This window comes from Panthera pardus, unplaced genomic scaffold (genome assembly GCF_024362965.1).
Source record: "Panthera pardus isolate Hobbes unplaced genomic scaffold, ASM2436296v1 HiC_scaffold_13, whole genome shotgun sequence".
NCBI classification, from domain to species: domain Eukaryota; kingdom Metazoa; phylum Chordata; class Mammalia; order Carnivora; family Felidae; genus Panthera; species Panthera pardus.
The window spans coordinates 171,707,301-171,728,023 of NW_026526688.1; the positions used below are offsets into that span (position 1 = coordinate 171,707,301).

At 34.4% G+C, this 20,723-nt stretch overlaps 1 protein-coding gene across 1 annotated transcript in view; it reads right to left on the minus strand.

Moving 5' to 3' along the window:
• The window catches only part of UBE2K (ubiquitin conjugating enzyme E2 K), a 72,236-nt gene that overhangs the window by 10,597 nt on the left and 40,916 nt on the right, over positions 1–20,723 (minus strand). Inside the window, exons 2-4 of the mRNA XM_019413829.2 lie at positions 20,196–20,289; positions 15,858–15,916; positions 7,753–7,835 (exon numbers count right to left, since the gene is read on the minus strand). Coding sequence (XP_019269374.1) covers positions 7,753–7,835; positions 15,858–15,916; positions 20,196–20,289 — 236 coding nt within the window. The remainder of the gene's footprint in view (positions 1–7,752; positions 7,836–15,857; positions 15,917–20,195; positions 20,290–20,723) is intronic.

Here is a 20,723-nt window from a genome sequence, read left to right on the forward strand (position 1 = left end):
CTTAATAACATTACATACATAGATTTATATTTTTATCTCAAGGCAATAAACATTTTTCTTTAAAACTTGATGAGCTCTTGGGGCGCCTGGGTGGCTTGGTTAAGCATCCGACTTCAGCTCAAGTCACAATCTCCTGGTTCTTGAGTTCGAGCCCCACGTTGGGCTCTCTGCTGTCAGCACAGAGCTTCCTGCTTCAGATCCTCTGTCTCCCTCTCTCTCTGCCCCCACCCCCACTCTTGCAAGTTTTCTCTTTCTCTCTCTCAAAAATAAATAAATGTTAAAAAAAAACTTGATGAACTTTCAAAAGAATGAATTTGGGCCCTTGCTTTACACCATATATGAAAATTAATTCAAAATGTATCAAAGAACTCTGTGTCTCCCTCCCTCTCTCTGCCCCTCCCCCACTCATGCTCTCTGTCAAAAATAAATTTAAAAAAACTTAAAAAAAAAAAAGGATCAAAGAACTAAGTATAAGAGCTAAAACCATACAACACTTAGAAGAAAACATAGGGGGAAAGCTTCACAATTGGGGTTGAATTTCTTGGATGGGATATCAAAAGCACAGGCAACAATAGGAAAACTGGAGAAACTGGTGTAACTACATCCAAGTTAACTGTATAGACAGAAAAACCTGTGCAAAGGATAAAATCAATAGAGTGAAAGGCAACCCACAGAATGAGAGAAAATATTTGCAAATCATATCTGATAAAGGGTTAATGTTTGGAATATATAAAGAATTGCTGTTAACAACAAAAACTCAAAAAATAAGGACCTGGACAAACATTTCTCCACAGAAGATATAAAAATAGCTTATAAACACATGAAAAGATGCTTAACATCACTAATTGTTAAGGAAACCAAACAATGAGACACTACTTCACATCCATTAGGATGGCTACTCTCAAACAAAACAGAAAAATAACAATTGCTGGTGAAGATGTAGAGTCACTGGAATCCTTGGGCATAGTTGGTGGGAATGCAAAATGGAGCAACAATTACAAAAAACACTATAGCAGTTCTTCAAAAAACAAAACAAACAAAAAAAACACCTAAACACAGAATTACCATATGATCTAACAAATCCACTTCTAGATACAGACCCAAAATAACTGAAAGCAGAGACTTAGATACTAGTATACCCATGTTCATAACAAGTATTACTCACAATAGCCAGAAGGTGAGAGTAACTCATTTCCATCAACCCATGAATGAAGAAAATGTGATCTTTATCTATCTATCTACACACAATGAAATATTACTCAGCCTTAAAAAGACAAATCAGACCCATGCTACAACATGATGAATCCTGATGACATTAAATTAATAAGTGAAGCCAGGAATAAAAAGACAAATACTATGATTCATGAGGTACCTAGAAAAGCCAAATTCACAGAGACATGAAGTAGAATGGTGGTTGCCATAGGCTGGAGCAAGACAGGAATGGGAAATAAGTGTAGAGGTGAAGAGTTTCAGTTTCAAAACATGAAAGGGTGGGGAGGGGGTGTGGTAGAAGGATGAAGAGTCAAAGCACAGAGGATTTTTAGGACAGTGAAAGTACTCAGTATACCACAATGATGGATACATGTCATACACTTCTTCAAATGCACGGAATGGACAACACTAAGAGTGAACCATAATATAAACTATGATTGGGATAGGTCAATGTAGGTTCATCAACCATAACAAATGTACCATTCTGATGGAGGATGTTGATAATGGGGGAGGCTATGCATGTGTGGGGGCAGGGAGTATATGGGAAATTTCTATACCTTTCTTTCAATTTTGCTGTGAACCTAGAACTGCTCTAAAAAAATAAAGTCTTATTAAAAAAAAACAACAACCTGGGGACTGGGGACTGGTAGCACAACAATGTGAATATACTTAATAATACTCATCTGTATACTTATTTTAAACAGCTAAGATTACCATGTTATAGGTCAATTAAAAACACCAAGACGGTAAATTTTATGTCATATGCATTTTACAGTATAAAAACATTGTTTTTGAGAGAGAGCGAGAGCGATAGAGAGAGAATGTGTGGGAGGAGGGGCAGAGAGGGAGATAGAGGATCCCAAGCAGGCTCTGTGCTGTTATCCGACACAGGGCTCAATCTCACAAACCGTGAGATCATGATCTGGGCTGAGATCAAGAGTTGAACCCTCAAGACTGAGCCATGTAGGAGCCTCAAAAACATTTTTTAAAGTGAGAAGCTCTTCTCTTTGAGAGTCATAAGTCCTTAATATAAATACTTAAAAATACTTTTCCTTTATTTCCACTGTCTTTATTGGGAAGACACAAACTACTATAATAGACCTCTGAAATTACCACTTTCAAAACCAGAAACTAAGGACCTAAAGGTGAACATGTTAGAAGGGATAGTTTGCTCTCAATATGGAAGAAAAAAATCTTAGGACTTCATTCATAACAATCTTAAAGAGAAAACGTTATGTTTTCTGTATGCTTGAAATTTTTCTTAATAAAATGTTGGGGGAGGTATTTATAAATCATTAAGAATTAATTAGCTAGGGGCGCCTGGGTGGCTCAGTCGGTTGAGCACCAACTCTTGGTTTTGGCTCAGGTCATGATCTCACAGTTATGTGGGTTTGAGCCCTGCATTGGGCTCTGTACCTACTTGGGATTCTCTCTCTCCCTCTCGTTCTCCCACTTGCCAATTTGTCTGTCTCTCTCAAAATAAATAAACTTAAAAAAAATTTTTTTAATTAAAAAAAAAATTAGCTAAAAATAAACATAAATGACACTTGAAACTAATACTGTATGTCAACTATACTTCAATACAAAATAAAAATTTTAATATTTATTTTTGAGAGAGAGAGAGCGAGAAACAGAGTGTGACTGGGGGAGAGGCAGAGAGTGAAAGACAGAGAGAGAAGACACAGATTCTGAAGCGGGCTCTAGGCCCTGAGCTGTCAGCACAGAGCCTGATGTGGGGCTTGAACTCACAGACTGCGAGATTATGACCTGAGCTGAAGTCAGATGCTTAACTAAGACACCCAGGTGCACCCCTCCAATAAAAAATTTTTAAAAATGAATGATAGAGGAAAAAAACCACTTTAAATGTAAAGTTTTAAAAAGCTAGACAAGAAAATTAATGGTAAAGAATGACATTGTTTTAATTTAGTTGTAATAAAATTACTATCAAAACAAAACCTAGTCTTCTGGCTCTAAGTACTACAGAAATTATAACATCTTTGATAGTGTAAAGAAATATATGAATTTTTTGACTGCTCTAAATTTTAAATCTAAACATAGTAATGTGAAAAAAGCATACAACTGAACATACAATCTTTCATTCCATTTATTGTTTTACACAGTACTAACTAAATACACAATGCATTGAGATTTTTAGGATTTAGTATGTAAAAAACAAATCCTAACAGGTAAACAGGATTATGAAATTTCAACTTGTGTCAGCTAATTTTAATAATCAGTGGTTGACATACCTTACAAATCTATCTTAAGTAAATCAATTTTGCTCAGATCACAGAAACACAGTTAAGATGGCAAATTAAATATTCATGCATACAGGGACATATGTTTATAGCAGCATTATCAACAATAGCCAAAGTATGGAAAGAGCCCAAATGTCCATCGATGGATGAATGGATAAAGAAGATGTGGTTATACATACATACATATATATATATATACATACATACATATGGTTGTATGTATATATATGTATGTGTGGTTGTACACACACACACACACACACACACACACACACACACACACACACACACACATAATGGATTATTACTCAGCAATCAAAAAGAACGGAATCTTGCCATCTGCAACTAGGTGGATGGAACTGGAGGGTATTATGCTAAGTGAAATTAGAGAAAGACAAGTATCATATGACTTCACTATAAGAGGATTTTAAGAGACAAAACAGATGAACATAAGGGAAGGGAAACAAAAATAATATAAAAACGGGGGGGACAAAACATGAGACTCTTAATTATGGAGAACAAACAGAGGGTTACTGGAGGGGGTGTGGGAGGGGGAATGGGTTAAGGGGCATTAAAGAATCTACTCCTGAAGTCATTGTTGCACTATATGTATGCTAACTGATTTGGATATAAATTTAAAAAATTAAATAAAATTAAAAAATATATATTCATGCATACAGAGTAAGGCCTTCAATATGTACAATAGCCATGTGAACTGTCTCTATTGTTGACTGTTATTTTCTATTAAGGGTCTTCCAGAAGACCATCAACATAATCGATGTTTATTTAAAACACTGACAACTACTTAAAAATGGCAACTTTTGTTTTAATTTTTTATTAAAGTATAATAAGCAGAGTTATACAGCTAGATGAATTTTTATATATGTATACAACACCCATGTAATCATCACCTAGATCAAAATATAGAGTACTTCCAGCACTCCAAAAAGCCTTCTCATGCAACTCCCTTTCACAACCCTCATCTACCCCTACCACTGTCCTAATTTCTATCATAGTTTTGGCTTATCTTAAATTTTATAAAAAGCTATACAGTACATGCTCTTTTACGTCTGGCTTTTGTCACTCAACATGCCTGTGAGAATAATCCATGTTATTTGTGTGTCTATATATATATACGTCTATATAGACATATATATCTATCTATCTAGACATATATATATATATATATATGTCTAGATAGATAGATAGATATATGGGGTTGTTATGGTGTGACTAAATGTGCTATAAATATTCCTGTACAAGTCTTTTGGTGGACATGCACTTATTTCTCTTGGATATAGACTTAGGAGTGGATTTGCTATGCCATATCAAAGGTGTATGTTTAGCTTTGGTAGATACTGCTGGTTGAGTGGTTGAACCATATGTCTACCATCAATGCAAGAGAACTATTTATAAGTGTGTAGTAGTATCTAATTGTAATTTTAATCTGCATTTCCCTGATGACTAATGACACTGAGTATTGCTTATCAGTCATCTAAATATTCTCTTAATGCCTGTTTATGGCTTTTGGAAGGGCAGTTTCACTGAGTGCAATTTTTATGTGTAGTTATTTTCTTCTATCCCCTATATTCAGAATAGGTGTCAGTGGAAAAACACCAGAGAATAGTTTCTTCATACAACACATTGTATAGTTAAGAAATAAACCATACTAACATTAAGTTGTTAAATATTAAAGGTAAATCGCCATCCATATATACTAATAAAAGACCAAGACTAACAAACTGTCTTCTAGCACACCTATCCCAAATTATTCAATGTTTACTCAATTTATTTTTCTGAAGATTACTATCTTGTAGTTTTCTTTACCAAATTCCAGCTCTGAAGCCTAAACATGAATATCCACTGACTGCCAATTATACCTCAATAAATGGGGGGGTGGGGGGGAGAGGGTAGGTAGGATTATCCATGTATATCCAATCTCACCTATTTTATCTGATATTATTTTTTAACATTTCAATTATATAGATATGAAATGAGACTAAATTTAGCTACTTCACACCTGCCTAAGGAAATGAGAATAGTTGACACAAAGTGTTTCAGTACAAAAGTTCAAGTTCTCTCTCTACACATTCACCATCTTCTTTCAACTATCTATAGGGAGATAATCAGATGTGGTAGTACTGCTGGCTTAACTCTGAGCAAAAAGGGAAGTCGGTGGAAAATTTCAGTCTAGAGCTTTATTTGTTTTTAAAAAGGGGGGCGGGGGGAACAGGGAGGAGAGTGTATCATTCTAGCTGCTGAGAATTGCTGAGTAGGGCAAAGTTACAAACAGGGGGGCAGGCTACTGTAATCATCCAGGAAAGAAGTAATGTGATGTGGGCCAGATAGTTAGTAGCAGTGCAACTGCTTATAAGACTTTGGTGGTTTCACCAACAAAATTTGCAACAGGGTATACAGGGTACCAGAGAAACAAGAACCAAGGATCATGAGGATGTTTTGGCCAGAGCAAATGCAAGGATGTAGCTGTCAATAACTTAGATGGGGTGAACCAGGTTTTGGGTTAGGGGATTATCAGTTCAGTTTTCAACATGTTTACGTTTGAGATGTCTACTATATACATAGTCAAGTAAAGATGTTAAGCAGGTAGCAGGATATGAGCCTGGAGTTCAAGAAAGATAAATTTATGAGTTGCTGGTATTTAAAAAGTGAAGTTATAAAATCAGATAAGCATACCAAGAAAGTGAGTATAGATGAAGAGGAGCATAGGTAAAGACTTAGCTTTCAAGTACTGTCATGTGCAAAGCTCCAGGAGAAAAGGGAGAAACTAGTTAAGGAGTCAAGGAGTCTGGGAGTGGACATAGGAAAGGGGGAAATAGAAGACCTAATATCCCAGAAACCAAGTGAATAAAAAGTACAATGTCTGCAAACATTCCTTAGTACCACTGAATGATTGAGCTATTATAAGGGGCCTGGGCCTTTCAGATAACTTTATGGATAAAAATACTGAGTCCTATAAATTGCAAAAAGCTACAAATTAAAAGAAGGACAGATTAGGTCTATTCCACACTACTCAATGTTTAACAGTATGGAATATATATCAAGAAACTAGATCCCAAGAGATGATCTGAGGGAGGCGGCTTTACCCAGATGTGCTATTAGAATAGAAAAACAAGGGGCACCTGGGTGGCTCAGTCGGTTAAGCATCTGACTTCGGCTCAGGTCATGATCTCACCATTCATGGGTTCAAGCCCCACATCAGTCTCTGTGCTGACAGCACAGAGCCTGGAGCCTGCTTCGGATTCTGTGTTTCCCTGTCTCTTTACCCCTCCCCCACTCATGGTGTGTCTGTCTGTTCGTCTCTCTCTCTCAAAAATAAACAAATATTGAAAAAAAAAAAAAAAAAAAAGAGTAGAAAAACCAAACCAAACCAACAACTCTTGTCTGTTTATCCAGTTACTAAATAAACCAAATCATCCAAACACTAAATGTTGTCATTCCTGTTTCATCCTGTTCAGGTTCTATTCTTTCCATTTCTTAACAAATCAAACACATAAACTTATTACTGTTTCCTCCCACTCCAATGTCTTTTTATACTTGTTTTAGTTTTTTCCATCCATGTTGTTAGACTATGCCAGGATCTACTCTAAGAAAATTACATAAACCAATTCATGTAATACTTTTAACAGCCTTATGAAGCAGGTGTTAACCCTATTTGTGAGATGAGGAAACTAAGGCACAAAAGCTAGGTAATTTGCTCAGGATGACAGTTCAGTAAATGGCAGAGCTAGGTTTGAATTTAAAGGGTAAGAACACTGTGCTAAAATCAGATCAGACAAAACATGTGAAAGCAGTATAAAGTGCCATACAAATGAAGATATCACCTACAAAGGCACTCCTTTCTTCAAATCTGAGAACCTTAACTCTGTCCAATTAACACAACTTTCAATATTTTTGTTGCCTATATTACATCCAAGTCAGAGCTGATTACTTCAATATTTAATTATGTTAGTCTTTCACAAACATCTTTCAGAGATAGCAAGAACTAAATTTACCAAAATAAATGAAATCAAAGCTTTTCAAGATGTAAGAGCTAGTATCTATCGTTACCTAATAAGTCACTATTTAAATAATGATTGTGATCTCAAATCTACCACATTTTTGATTATGCACTTAAGAGACTTTATAAAGTTTCAAAATTACAGCCCAAATAGGAGAAAGTATAATATATGCTTATGTTCTGAGGCAATTACACAGGCAACACTCTAAATATAGTTTGGAATTCATATGAGAGAGGGGAGAAGGTGAATTCAAAATCTCTTACCATTGATCTTTCAGGATATCCAAACAAATAGCCCCTGTGACGGAACTAATATTAGGATGCCATATTTTAGTGATAAACCGGACCTAGAATATAAAGCACACTTGAGTTTTTAAGTAACAGAAATAAAACACATATAGTTCAAATAGAACTACAGGAAAATGAAATCTTCATATTAAAAAAAAAATGTCCATACTTACAGTACCATCATTTTGCCTACCTGAAGGGAGGGGTGTGGAAGACAAAGCATTCAGTAAGCTGAATGTTGTCACTGACATACATTATTTTTAAACCTTTTAATAAATGTTCTGCCTCTAAAGAAACCCAACAATTATTAGGTGTTTATAATTTACCTAGCATAATATTCCATGCTATAATAACTACAACATAGACTAAAATCTACTTAGGTAGATGAAGTAATATAAAATCAAAATTAATACAGATAGTAAATAGCAATTTATTTAGTGTCAAGTAGGATGCAGAAGAGGTGTGAAGGACAAAGTAAGTAAAATCAGTGCTTGGAAGCATTTAAGTAGTAAGTAGCTGTAAGATGGCTTCTAATATTTTGCAACATTTTTTTTCCCTCAATTTCTTTTTAAAAAAATAATTCAACAAACATTTGGAAGATACTGGCACTGAGGAGACACTAAGGCTTAGTGTTTAACAGATTTATCCAGGGATGCCTGGATGGCTCAGTCTGTTGAGCATCTGACTTTGTCTCAGGTCTGATCTTACCATTCGTGAGTTCAAGCCCTAGGCTGGGCTCTGTGCTGACAGCTCAGAGCCTGGAGCCCACTTCAGATTCTGTGTCTCTCTTTTGTCTCTGAGCCTCCCCCACTCACACTCTCTCTCTCTCAAAAATAAACATTAAAAATTTTTAAAAATAAAATAAAAAAAAAAAAAAAAAAAAAAGAAAATTTATCCAAAATCAAACAACTAGCCAGCAATAGAACAACACACACACTTATACAATCTCATTTCAGATTCTGAGTCTCCAATTGCCTATTTGTCTCAGCACTGATGAGTAAGAAACCAACAAAGTGAAAATGCTATCTCTAACAGATCACCATGAAATGAAATGTAGTTCATCGTCTCTTACTTATGAGGTTTTTTTTTTTTTGGGGGGGGGGGGGGAACCAATTGTTATTGGGGGGAGGGGAGGGAACCTATTATTGTTATTATATCTAACAGGTTACAATAGTCACCGGAGTCAAAACTCCTTTACACCTAATAGATTAATTACTATAAAAGCCAAGCTTATAGTACTTTCCAAAAATTGACTCATCAATATATGCTTCAAATCTAAGCTATTTATGGAAAGAAGCTAAACAGATAGCTTCCACTTTTCTCCTTGTGATTCAATTTGTCTATACTACCTGTTACTACTTCCTCACTTAATTACTCATTAACTTATATGCTGGAAAAGCACTTCAACAAAATACCTAAAACTGAGGGGCTCTTTCCATGCCCTGATCCTTTTTTTGTTCTTAAAATAATTTTATTGCTTTCAAAGATGACATCCACAGAATCACAATCTCATTAAACAAGACCATCATTCTACACTTTGGTTACTAAACAGTCTAATGACTTTACTACCTTCAGTTTTGCTTCCTCAAATCCATTCTCCACATTGAAACCCAAGAGTAACCTTTAAAACATATCTGATTCACTACTCTACTTAAGGCTCTTTAATGATTTCTCATTCCCTTCATGTAAGCCAGACTTCTGAAACTGAATATATATATATATTTTTAAGATGACATGAGAGATAGGCTAAGGTTGGTTTCAGAAAGCGGGCTTACATGAAGGGAATGAGAAGTCATTAAAGAGCCTTAAGTAATGAATCAGATATGTTTTAAAGATATAAAATAACCAGATGCCATAATTTCCGTAACTCAAGGACATTATAGCATTTTGTGACTTTAAAACAAAAGTTGGTTCAATCTTTTCAACAAGATTGGAAAATTAATTTTAAATTACTGCTGAAGTTGTCAGAATGTTTATGGTGTAGGCAAGTGATCTAAGGTATCTTGCTTTTTAAAGAGTCATCTTCAAACCATGATCTCTATAGACATACGAAGACAAACATGCATATATGCAAGATCAAGGAAATTATTAAACTCTTACTTGTACTATAATCTACAGTTAGAATAAATACTTCTGAATTTAAAAATGATATAATAAAAAATTTTTCAAGAAGACACTGATTATCCACTAGTATAGATGTAAATAAATGTTCTAGTTTTTTCTGTGGTTTACCACTCTTTCTCCCCTATTCCTCTCTTCTTTGTTATTCTTTATCAACTACCTCCTTTCTCAGATTTTTCATGTCTTTATCTTTCTCAAGCCTTACTATCACCAATGGTATCCACAGGTGTCCAGAATTTTGTCCTATTATTCTGTACACACAATTCAGATCTACTATATTCATCACTTTCTCCCATAGTGCTAACATCTCTGTTATATATCAACAAAAATGTCAAAAAAACTTGGAGGGGATGAAGTATAAAAGTAACAATACAATGACACTTACCATGACCTACTTTAGTCATATTTGACCCTGATCACAAAACAATATTAAACCAACTTTAACTAACTTATTGTACAAAAGAAAATACTATTTTATTTTAAATATGCCTGTGCAGGTGGGCAGACCCATTAAAAATTATTAGCAATGAGAGGAGCCTGGGTGGCTCAGTCAGTTAAGCATTCAACTTTGGCTCAGGTCATGATCTCATGGCTTGTGAGTTCAAGCCCCATGTTGGGCTCTGTGCTGAGAGCTCAGAGCCTGGAACCTGCTTCAGATTCTGTGTCTCTCTCTGTCCCTTCCCTGCTCATGGTCTGTCTCTCCCTCAAAAATAAACATTAAAAAAATTTTTTTAAAAAAGGTTATTAGCAATGGTATTTATACTTAATTTCACATATAAAAACTATGTTTATAATGCCAAGGCGAAAGAGGAAAATTCACAACCTAATCTCCAATACATAATTGGACAAATCACTGAGCTAGAGTTTTCCTAATTTAATGAGTTTTTTCATTATAGTTCACTCCAGAAATAACACTGATTGTATGCATTGAATAAAATTCTTCTTACACTATATTCAGCTGACTCAAAGATATACCTCCTCCGTCTAGAAGCAAACTTTCTGCTCTTCAGGTTAGTAATTTATTGCAGAATAAAAATAAGAAATACTCTGTGACCACTATTAAGCTATCAATCTAAGTTTCTTTTTTTTATTTATTTTTTAATTTTTTTTTTTTTAACATTTATTTATTTTTGAGACAGAGAGAGACAAAGCATGAACGGGGGAGGGTCAGAGAGAGGGAGACACAGAATCTGAAACAGGCTCCAGGCTCTGAGCTGTCAGCACAGAGCCCGACGCGGGGCTCCAACTCATGGACTGCGAGATCATGACCTGAGCCAAAGTTGGCCGCTTAACCGACTGAGCCAACCAGGCGCTCCTCAATCTAAGTTTCAATCTTGGGCAATTTTACCTGCACAGTAAGAGAATTTAGCCAGCTACCTTTGATACTTTTATCTCATGAGGCTTAAAATTAAGCATAAGCCCACAATATTAAACATATGTGAACATAATCCAGCCAGAAATTTACAAATATAACTCCATTCTTTGTTATTTTACCCATCAGTAAAAATTCAAATCAATATGGTACATATCTAGAACACATTTATATGTTCATTAACATTTACTGCGAAAGCTTAATGCCATAAATGAGTACCATATTTAAAATAATACTAAATTATAACTACAACTGACTAGTTGAAGCCAGAGGGAACACATTTGAATGATTGAAGGAAGACTTTTCTAAATCTTGAAGGTACCCCAATATGCAATGGCTGGAATTAGGACAGTTGTGGTCTGAAGAGCAACATGAACTCTGTTCTTAGATTATGAGTCTCTTTTTTTCATTGTGCTAATAAGAAAAGGACTTATAAAACAGTGATTTCAATGATTAAATAAAATATCAAGTGCCTGAAACAGAGCCAGGGCTACGCAATCACTGTGGAGCTATATAAGACTATAGAGGGAAATAAACACTTCCACTGAGATCATAATTTATCCATTTCAAGTGCACAACCCCATGGTTTTTAGCATATTCACAGAGAAACTATGTAACCATCAGCAGTCACTCCCCATTCTTCACATAGTCTCAGTCTTAAGCAACCACCTATCTGTTTTTTTGTCTCTATGGATTTGCTTCTTCCAATGTTTCATATAAATGAAATCATACAATGTGTGGCCTTTTGTGTCTGGCTTCTTTCATGTAGCATGATGTTTACAAAGTGCATCTATCTTGTACCACATTATCAGTACTTCATTTATTTTTATAACACAAATAATATCCCATGGCATGAACCTACCACATTTTGTGTATCCATTCAGTTGATGGACATCTATGTCATTTCCACTTTTGGGTCATTATGAATAGTGCTGGTATGAACATTTATGTACAAGTTATGTGGACAGATGTTTTCACTTCTATTGGGTAGATACCTAAAAGTAGAATAAGCTAACCCTGTATTAACCATTTTGACTAAACTATGTACCAAAGCAACTCCAACATTTTACATTCCCTCCAACAATGAATGAGAATGTCAATTTATACAGGAAATTTAAGTGTCAATGCTGAATTTTCAAATGATGTCACAGAGGGGAAGCCAACAGACTGCTTCAAGAAGGGCCTTTTAGAGTGGCAGTCGCTGGTTAATGCTAATATTTACATAATGCTTACTTTGTGTAGGCACAATTGTTAAGTACTACTATTTCATTAAATCTCAGGTACCATGAATTATTTAATACACCATTAGATTATGTACCCTAAGAAAAAAACTCTGCCAATTAAATTATGACATCACATCCACTGAAAGGTGTATCTTGATGTCAGATGTATCAAATATGTGAAAAAATGTTTGATAGAATTATTGAAATAATTTTCACATGGATTAATTCCTTTAATCTTTATAATCCCAAGGGAGGATTTACAGATGAAGAAACTGGGGCACACAGCAGTTAAGACAGTTTGCCTAAAATAATTAAGCCAAGGATGACTGGCTGGCTCACTTGGAACACGCCACTCTAGATCTCAGGATTGTGGTTTGATCCCCACGTTGGGCACAGAGATTACTTAAAATAAATCATAAAGCCAGTTAAATGGCTGAAGTACATCTGAACTTCAGTGAATTGCTCTTGTTCTTGGTGGAGTCATATTTACTGTTTTAGAGATTATGACTCACTCCTTCCTCATTAAGATAAAAAAAAGCGGAGCACACTGGGCCTTATGGGATTTGCGTTCTATTTAACCTCTAGGCCTCAGTTCCCTCATTTATTAGAACTATTATAAACACTGTCGCAGGAAAGGCATATAAAATTTTTGGCACAAACCAAGTGACAGCTGCTACTGCCATTATTTAATGGTAAAAAATATAGTGGTTGAGGGCAGTCTCTTTTGAGGTCTTTTCTTTCTTCCTCCTTGTTTCCATTAAAAAGTTTTTGTAGGCTATGAGGGCAACCTTATCACTAAACGTTTAACATCTGTTTATGGGCACATGGGTGGCTCAGTCAGTTAAGTGGCAGCAGGTCACGATCTCATGGTTTTGGGAGTCTGAGACCCACATCAGGCTCTGCACTGGCAGCGTGGAGCCTGCTTGGGTCTCAGTCGGTCTCTCTCTCTCTCTCTCTCTCTCTCTCTCTGCCCCTCTCCCACTCACGCTGTCTCTCTCTCAAAATAAATAAATAAACTTTAAAAAAAAAAGTAAAAAATAAAATCTTCTGTTAAACTTATGGTATTCAACAATTTAAAGTATCCTCAAGTGACTATTCATTCCAATGATAACACTGCAACCTAGATTGAAACCAGTGGAGGGTAACCAGGATGAGGATGAAAATTAAGTCACAGATATAAGATGAAAACTTAATCGTGGCCATCTCTAAGTGCCAATATTGAAAAATGTTTTTTAAAATAATTCAATATGTAATTTTCTCAAATTTCTACAAAAAGCGCAAACTACTTTTATACTAGAAAAAAAAAAAAAAAAAGCAAGAAAAAAGAATCAACCAGGCTTAAATGGTAGAAACAACCAAAATGTTCCTTCCTTGATGGTTAAAAAAGTGGCATATATAGGGGCACCTGGGTGGTTCAGACAGTTAAGCATCCAACATCAGCTCAGGTCATGAGCTCTCAGCCAATAGGTCAGAGCTTGGAGATTGCTTTGGATTCTGTGTCTCCCTCTCTGCCCCTCTCCTGCTTGCACTGTCTCTCTCTCTTTCTCAAAAATAAATGAATGTTAAAAAAAAAATTTTTTAATGTAGCATATATGAATGGAATACTATTTAACCTTAAAAAGGAATGAAATTCTGATACATGCTGTATGTAATATGGATGAACCTTGAAGACATTATATGAAGTGAAATTAGATACAAAAGGACAAATATTGTGTGATTCCACTTAATTGAGGTACCTCACATAGTCAAATTCATACAGAAAAAGTAGAACATTGCCTATGGAGCTGTGGGCATGGGGTAAGTAATAGGGAGTTACTGTTTAACAGATTAAGATGAGAAAGTTCTGGAAATGGATGGTAGTGATGACTGCACAACAACGTGACTATATTTAATGCCACTGAATTACACTTAGAAATGGTTAAAATGGGGGGTGCCCAGTTGACTTTCCCACTTTGGCTTAGCTCATGATCTCACAGTTCATGAGTTTGAGCCCCACAATGGGCTCGCTGCTGTAAGCCTGACAACACAGAGCCTACTTTGGATCCTCTGTCCCCTCTCTTTGCCTCTCCCCCACTTGCACTCTCTCAAACATTTAAAAAAAAAAAAAAAAGACATAAAAAAAGAAATGGTTAAAATGGTAAATTTTATGTGTATTTTATGACAATTAAAAAAAATCAAACTGGTGTTATCAGAAAATAGATGTACATAAGCAACAGAATAATAGACGCTCCAAACTCAGTAGGTGACCCCAACGCATCCTGGAACTTCCATTACCATGTCTTTTCTTAAATGGGAACAACCAATAGGTTGAATAAATTCCAGAACATGATGATTGGGGTCCAGCTGCAGAAGGTTTTAAATGCCCAGCTAAGGAGTTTAGACTTTATTAACAAAGAAAGAAAAGAAACATCAAAACTGCACTTTAAGAAGATTTACAGCAGTGCAAAGAATGAACAGGAGTGGCAGAGATAGAAAGGTGATTAAATAGGCAAAACAGGAAAAGTAATAAAGTTGAATGCCTAACTAAAGTGATGACAGCAAAAGATTAAAAGGAAGCTGTTCAGGAGCACCTGGGTGGCTCAGTTGGTTAAGCATCTGACTTCAGCTCAGGTAATCATCTCGCAGAGTTTGTGAGTTCAAGTCCCACATCGGGCTCTGTGCTGACACTCAGAGCCTGGAGCCTGCTTCAGATTCTGTGTCTCCCTCTCTCTCTGCCCCTCCCCTACTCACGCTCTGTCTCTCTGTCTCTCTGTCGCTCTGTCTCTCTCTCTCTCAAAAATAAACATTAAAAAAAATTTTTAAATAAAATAAAGGAAGCTGTTTAGTGAAAAAATAAGTTTTAATTCAGTTCCCCTTGTTATACATGACCCAGGCTGTTTCATCTTTTAACATTCACCAGTTACAATTGTTTGTTCATAATTTTATTTTCCTGCTAGAATGTGAGCTCCATGAAAGGAAGGACAGTATGTCTTATTTATTGCTATACTGGCACACAGTATTCAAATAACTACTGAATGAATTCAGAATATATTCTTCCCTAAAAAAATACTTCTTCAAGGCAAGTAAGAATTTGTATAAGGGTTCGCTAAATTTGGAAACACTGCCAATTTTTCCAGACCTAGAATTTAAGCCATTGTCAGATGAAACTCCTATTCCTGTCTAGAGCCATTACTAGCTGTCTCTGAGTAAGCTTGCTTTCCATTCTAATTCCAGAAGCAAACCATCTGCCATTACCTGAAATCTTGTCCACACTAAATTTACACATACAACTCAAAAAGCTGTAATCTTAGTAAGCACCAAAATATAAATTAAATGGGTAAAAAAAAATTTTAGAAGTTCATGCACAAAAAATAGGCTTACAATACCTTAGGGGGATTAAATGGATATGTTTCTGGTATTTTTATTTCTAGCTGATATCTTCCTCCTAAAAAACAGGGAAAACAGAAAGTTAAGAATGCTGCTCATGTCAAATGTGTGAAGCCAAATACAGTGATACAACATCTCAAAACATGTACTACTTTATATTCAATTACAACAAATTCATTTTAACACTGAAACCCAAAAAGGAAATAAAAAAACACTAGTTTTTAAAGGTTATTTAAAGCATATAAAATAGCCATTTTATATAACTATATTAGCTTATCAGTGAATAATAGGACTGGAGATAGATGAATACATTAAATCCACAGACAATCCAATGCTTCATTGGAACAATTAGGTAATACGGACAGGTCCCGTCTCCTTTTGTTTCTTCTAGTCCACATTGAGAAGAGTTGCTAAATAACAAACAATATGGAAGGAATTAAAAAAAAAAAAAAACAAAAAAAAAAACAAAAAAAAAAACGGTAAGGAGGTATAAAGGCAGAGATGGTACAGAGAAAAAGGACATATGGTTATGTCATAAACTGAAAAAATCTACTTCTAACTGGTTCTCTCACATGCAGAAATGCCCCAGACTTTTAACTTGTGCCCTAAATTAAAGGCCAACACTTCTTGTTAAAATTTAAAAAATAAAATTCGACAGTAACAGGTAGGCATAAAGACAAAAAGCTATTATCTTCCTCTAAATAGGTATTTAAACACAACAAAAGAGGTGGTTCTAACCAGTAATATATAAACAGAAGGCAACTTTCTGTTTTGAAGTTATCTTGAGCAACTAGCAGCCAAATATGTATTTTAAAGAAGTTTATCTAGCTTCCCATTAACTGGGGTAATTCAAGGGGAAGATAATGGTCTCTCAAAAAACCCTGGAGAGGAAGTCTTCCACTAGATGAGAGGGTGAATTTGAATCCTAACTTTAAGGAACCTTCTAAAACTAAGATTTTATGACCCATTAATGTAGAATACTCATTATTCTAAAACATAGTAAAACTGTGCTACCGAAGTATTTACATATGAAACTATGCGTAGGATTTGCATCAAAATAATCAAGGGATGGATAAGATCAAAGACTGGCCCTGAGTTGATAGTTATTTAAGCTGGATTAGGAGTATATCAAGGATTCATTATACCATTTGTCTTCTGTATGTATCTTAAACTTTCTATAATGAAAGTAAAATAAAACAAAAACTATGCACTAGCATTATTAACTTCAAAATTTCATACATTCCATTCTCAGTATATCTTGGATTTTCTCAAATCCACTTCCTCCATTGTTAAGAATAGATGAATGTGGATCTGGGAGAAAAACAAAAGAGCAATTCACTTGGTAACCACTTTCTTCAAGCCCTTTTCTTGCTAATTCTTTTTAATGGAATCCCATAATGACTGATGCATGAGTTGAACTGATGCATGTGCCTGAAATCACAAAGCATATGGCAACAGTGAAATAAACATAAAGGAAAGTAGTCAAAACAAAAGAAACAAACAAGGATAGGTAAGAGAAGAGTACCTGAGAAAGTTTTGTGTATATAGATACACCTGTTTATATTTATATTTACAGTTACAAATGCTAGCTTCAAATAGAAGTATAATAAATTTGTCCTGATTAATGTGTAGGCTCTTTTTCCTAAGAATCTTACTTTTTCTGATAAATTCTAGATTATGGTGTCTTTATAACCTTTCATATAAAGTTGTTCCTTCTTGAATGTCCAAAACTCTCTCTTAGGGGCATGAGAGCCCAGATATACTATGTAAATAGTGGACTAGAGTCTCCCAATCCTATTTTTACTCTACATGCCATTTATATGCTCTGTCTTGCCTTATTTTCTGACAACTTTCAACATATAACCACTGCACTAATCATAATATTATTGGATATATATAAATATATCAGAGTGACAGAACTAACTTTATAACTACATTATTCATATTAAAAGTTTTCGCTATAAATCATTTCTTTAAGAACAGCTTTAGGTATTAAAACTTTATAATCTTTAAATTTAACTTAATCTAAAAGGAAGACAGGGAAGGGGTAAGGTTTTTAAAATATCAACAACTATTCCATAAATTCACAACTCCTCTTAGGAAAAAAGGCTCAAGAACTAAATTGCTCCTTTGCCACTCAGCTCTTAAGGCAAAAGAAGAAAAGAGAGTTAAATAACATGTGCAATACAGTAATTTTTCCATGGGTATTCTACTTTTCAACCTGATTACTTCTAACACAACATAGTTGCCTCATTAGTTAATGATGATTATAAACGTTTTAACATTCTACATGGAAACACTTGCCTTAGCTATTGAGGTTTAAAAGACAAAACAAAAACTATCAAAAACTATCAACCCTGCAATAAATATTATCAAAATACTCCTCATGTTCATGTCTCAAAAATAGTATCTAAGTTTATGCCCTTGAATATTCAGTGCTTTTCTTCAATAGTTTTATGATAAAAAGAATACAATTTATACAAAAAGCATATTAAAACTAATCTATCAAAAAACAAACAAAAATACAAACCAACCAGTCTTATCAACATTAATGTCTCACTCAGTGGCAGCAGCAGAAATAAACTTAAATATGACCAAACTTGTTTCCAATTAATAAAGAGTATGTTTTGTGTGTGTGTGTGTGTATATATATATGTACATACATGTATATATACACACACATATATACATATAACTTATTATTACTACAAATGAGTATTATATCCAATTTCTAAAAATTCATCTACTTTTATTAAGGGTTGCTAAGAGAATAATGAACATTCTACCTATTTAATTTGGTTCAGGAGGTGCCTTGTTTATAAATACCAGTTTGCTGGAAGAGTTCTAGAATGATAATGCTACTGCTGTACTGTCTTTTATCCTAAACAACCTAAAAAATTCAAGAATATTTATAATGCCTGCCTTTAAGAAGAAGCTAGTGCATCATTACATACAACATCTACTATTAAGATGAACTTGATTTTTATAAGACAACGAAAGATCTCTTTTCCACCTAATGACTGCCAAAAGGACTAAGTGAATAACATCCATGAAAGCATCCAGACAAGGCCTGGCATATAGGAGGCACTCAATAAACAATCTAAAACTAAATGAGGTCAAGAAATGGCAATTATGAACTATAAAACAGAAAATAAAATTTTATCATTTAAGATTTGGTAGAATATGCTAAAGACATCCTAGGGTCTTTAAAAATTTAAATGAAAATTGAAAGATATTCTAGAATATTGAATTTTTCTGATAACTTTTGGTTTTCTGATAACTTCTGGTTAACTATTCATTACAGACTGCCCCAATCAAAATAGACATAACCACCACTTCCAATATTCAGTCAATCTTCATTCATTCGAAAGCAGAAAGTAATTAGAAACATAGGCTTTGAAGTCATAGGCTATTAGGACTCAAATCCCAGATGTGCCATTTAGATGTGTGACCTTAAACAAGTTACTTCTCTGAGCTTAAATTTCTTCATCTATGAAACAATGATAACTTCTTACCTCATAAGGTTTGTTGCAAGGATTAAATGAGAAAATACATGTAAAGCTCTAAAAATAAGAAGTCAATAAATGCTACTACTACAAATTCTGTTATATGATTTCTATTAACCATACATTTGAGTGCCTATTATATGCAAGAACCTTGGTTATGCTATATAACCCAAATTTATAATAATATTCATTACCGAAGGTTTGCCTAATGAGGAAATAAAAAGCTATAAAGCTTCCTTCTATCTTACCACCCAATTCCACTGTCTAAAGTAACTACAGACTAAATCTGTGAACACAAAGTTCAGCAAAGTTGCCTCCTTTCTTTTCTATGTGTCTTGAAACGATCACTCAAAGCTTTCCTGAATAAAGAAAATTAAATATTTGGAATACAGCCTGTACGAAGACGAACGAATGAATGAAATGCTAAATGACAAACAGGGGAGGGAAGCTTTTTTAATAAATATTTTATCAGTCAGAAATTTAAGGCAAGGTTTGTTATAGATACCATATGAAGGATAACTGAGCATCTACAGTCCATGTAAATTAGAGGCTTGACATGCTAGATGTTTTCCCCTGTTAAATTCTAACTATATAACCTGTAATTTGGCCCTAACTGAATCTATGTTGGGGAAAGAAAAAAATTAGCTAAAATTCAGTAAGAAAAATCAGTCTATATAAATACCTAAAATTATTATTTAAATATTCTTGTAATACCCTAAGCCAAATGAAGTTACCTTCCATGTACTTTAAGGATGCTTAAGATTATTCTGATTTAATGTTTCAGACAAGTTCTAATACACACAATATTTTGATACAGAAAAAAGTACTTGCCTTCATATGGTGTGTCTGGAGGTCCTGCTATTTCTCCTCTTAATTCTGTAAAATTCTCATCTACAAGATCTACTTTAATTTGATTTTTGCTCGTCTTAAAAATAAACAGAAAATAAATGTTAGTCATATCAGCAAGAAAAAAGCCTATTTTAAAGTATTACCTATAAAAAATTTTGAAGACCCTCTTTCATAAACTTGATTATCTCCTCTAGTAAAAATAATTGCCTGTGCTTTTCTAGGATTTAATTAGCCAGTTTTAAGAATATTTAAAACCAAAAAGCTAACAATTTTTCACTTCAATGTTTTTAATGAAATAACACCACTTTGAACAGTACAATGGCTTGTTGACTTTACTGGAATGTTTAGACAAAAATAGCAGACACCTATTTTACATTTGCCAATTTCATGTATGTTCAGTCCAAAGTGATCCATCTATTCATCTGTAGATGAATGCTGTTATACTACAACCCAGGTTACATGGATTCTATACATATAAACAGAAAATTCAAGGTCACTAAAAGCCATTTA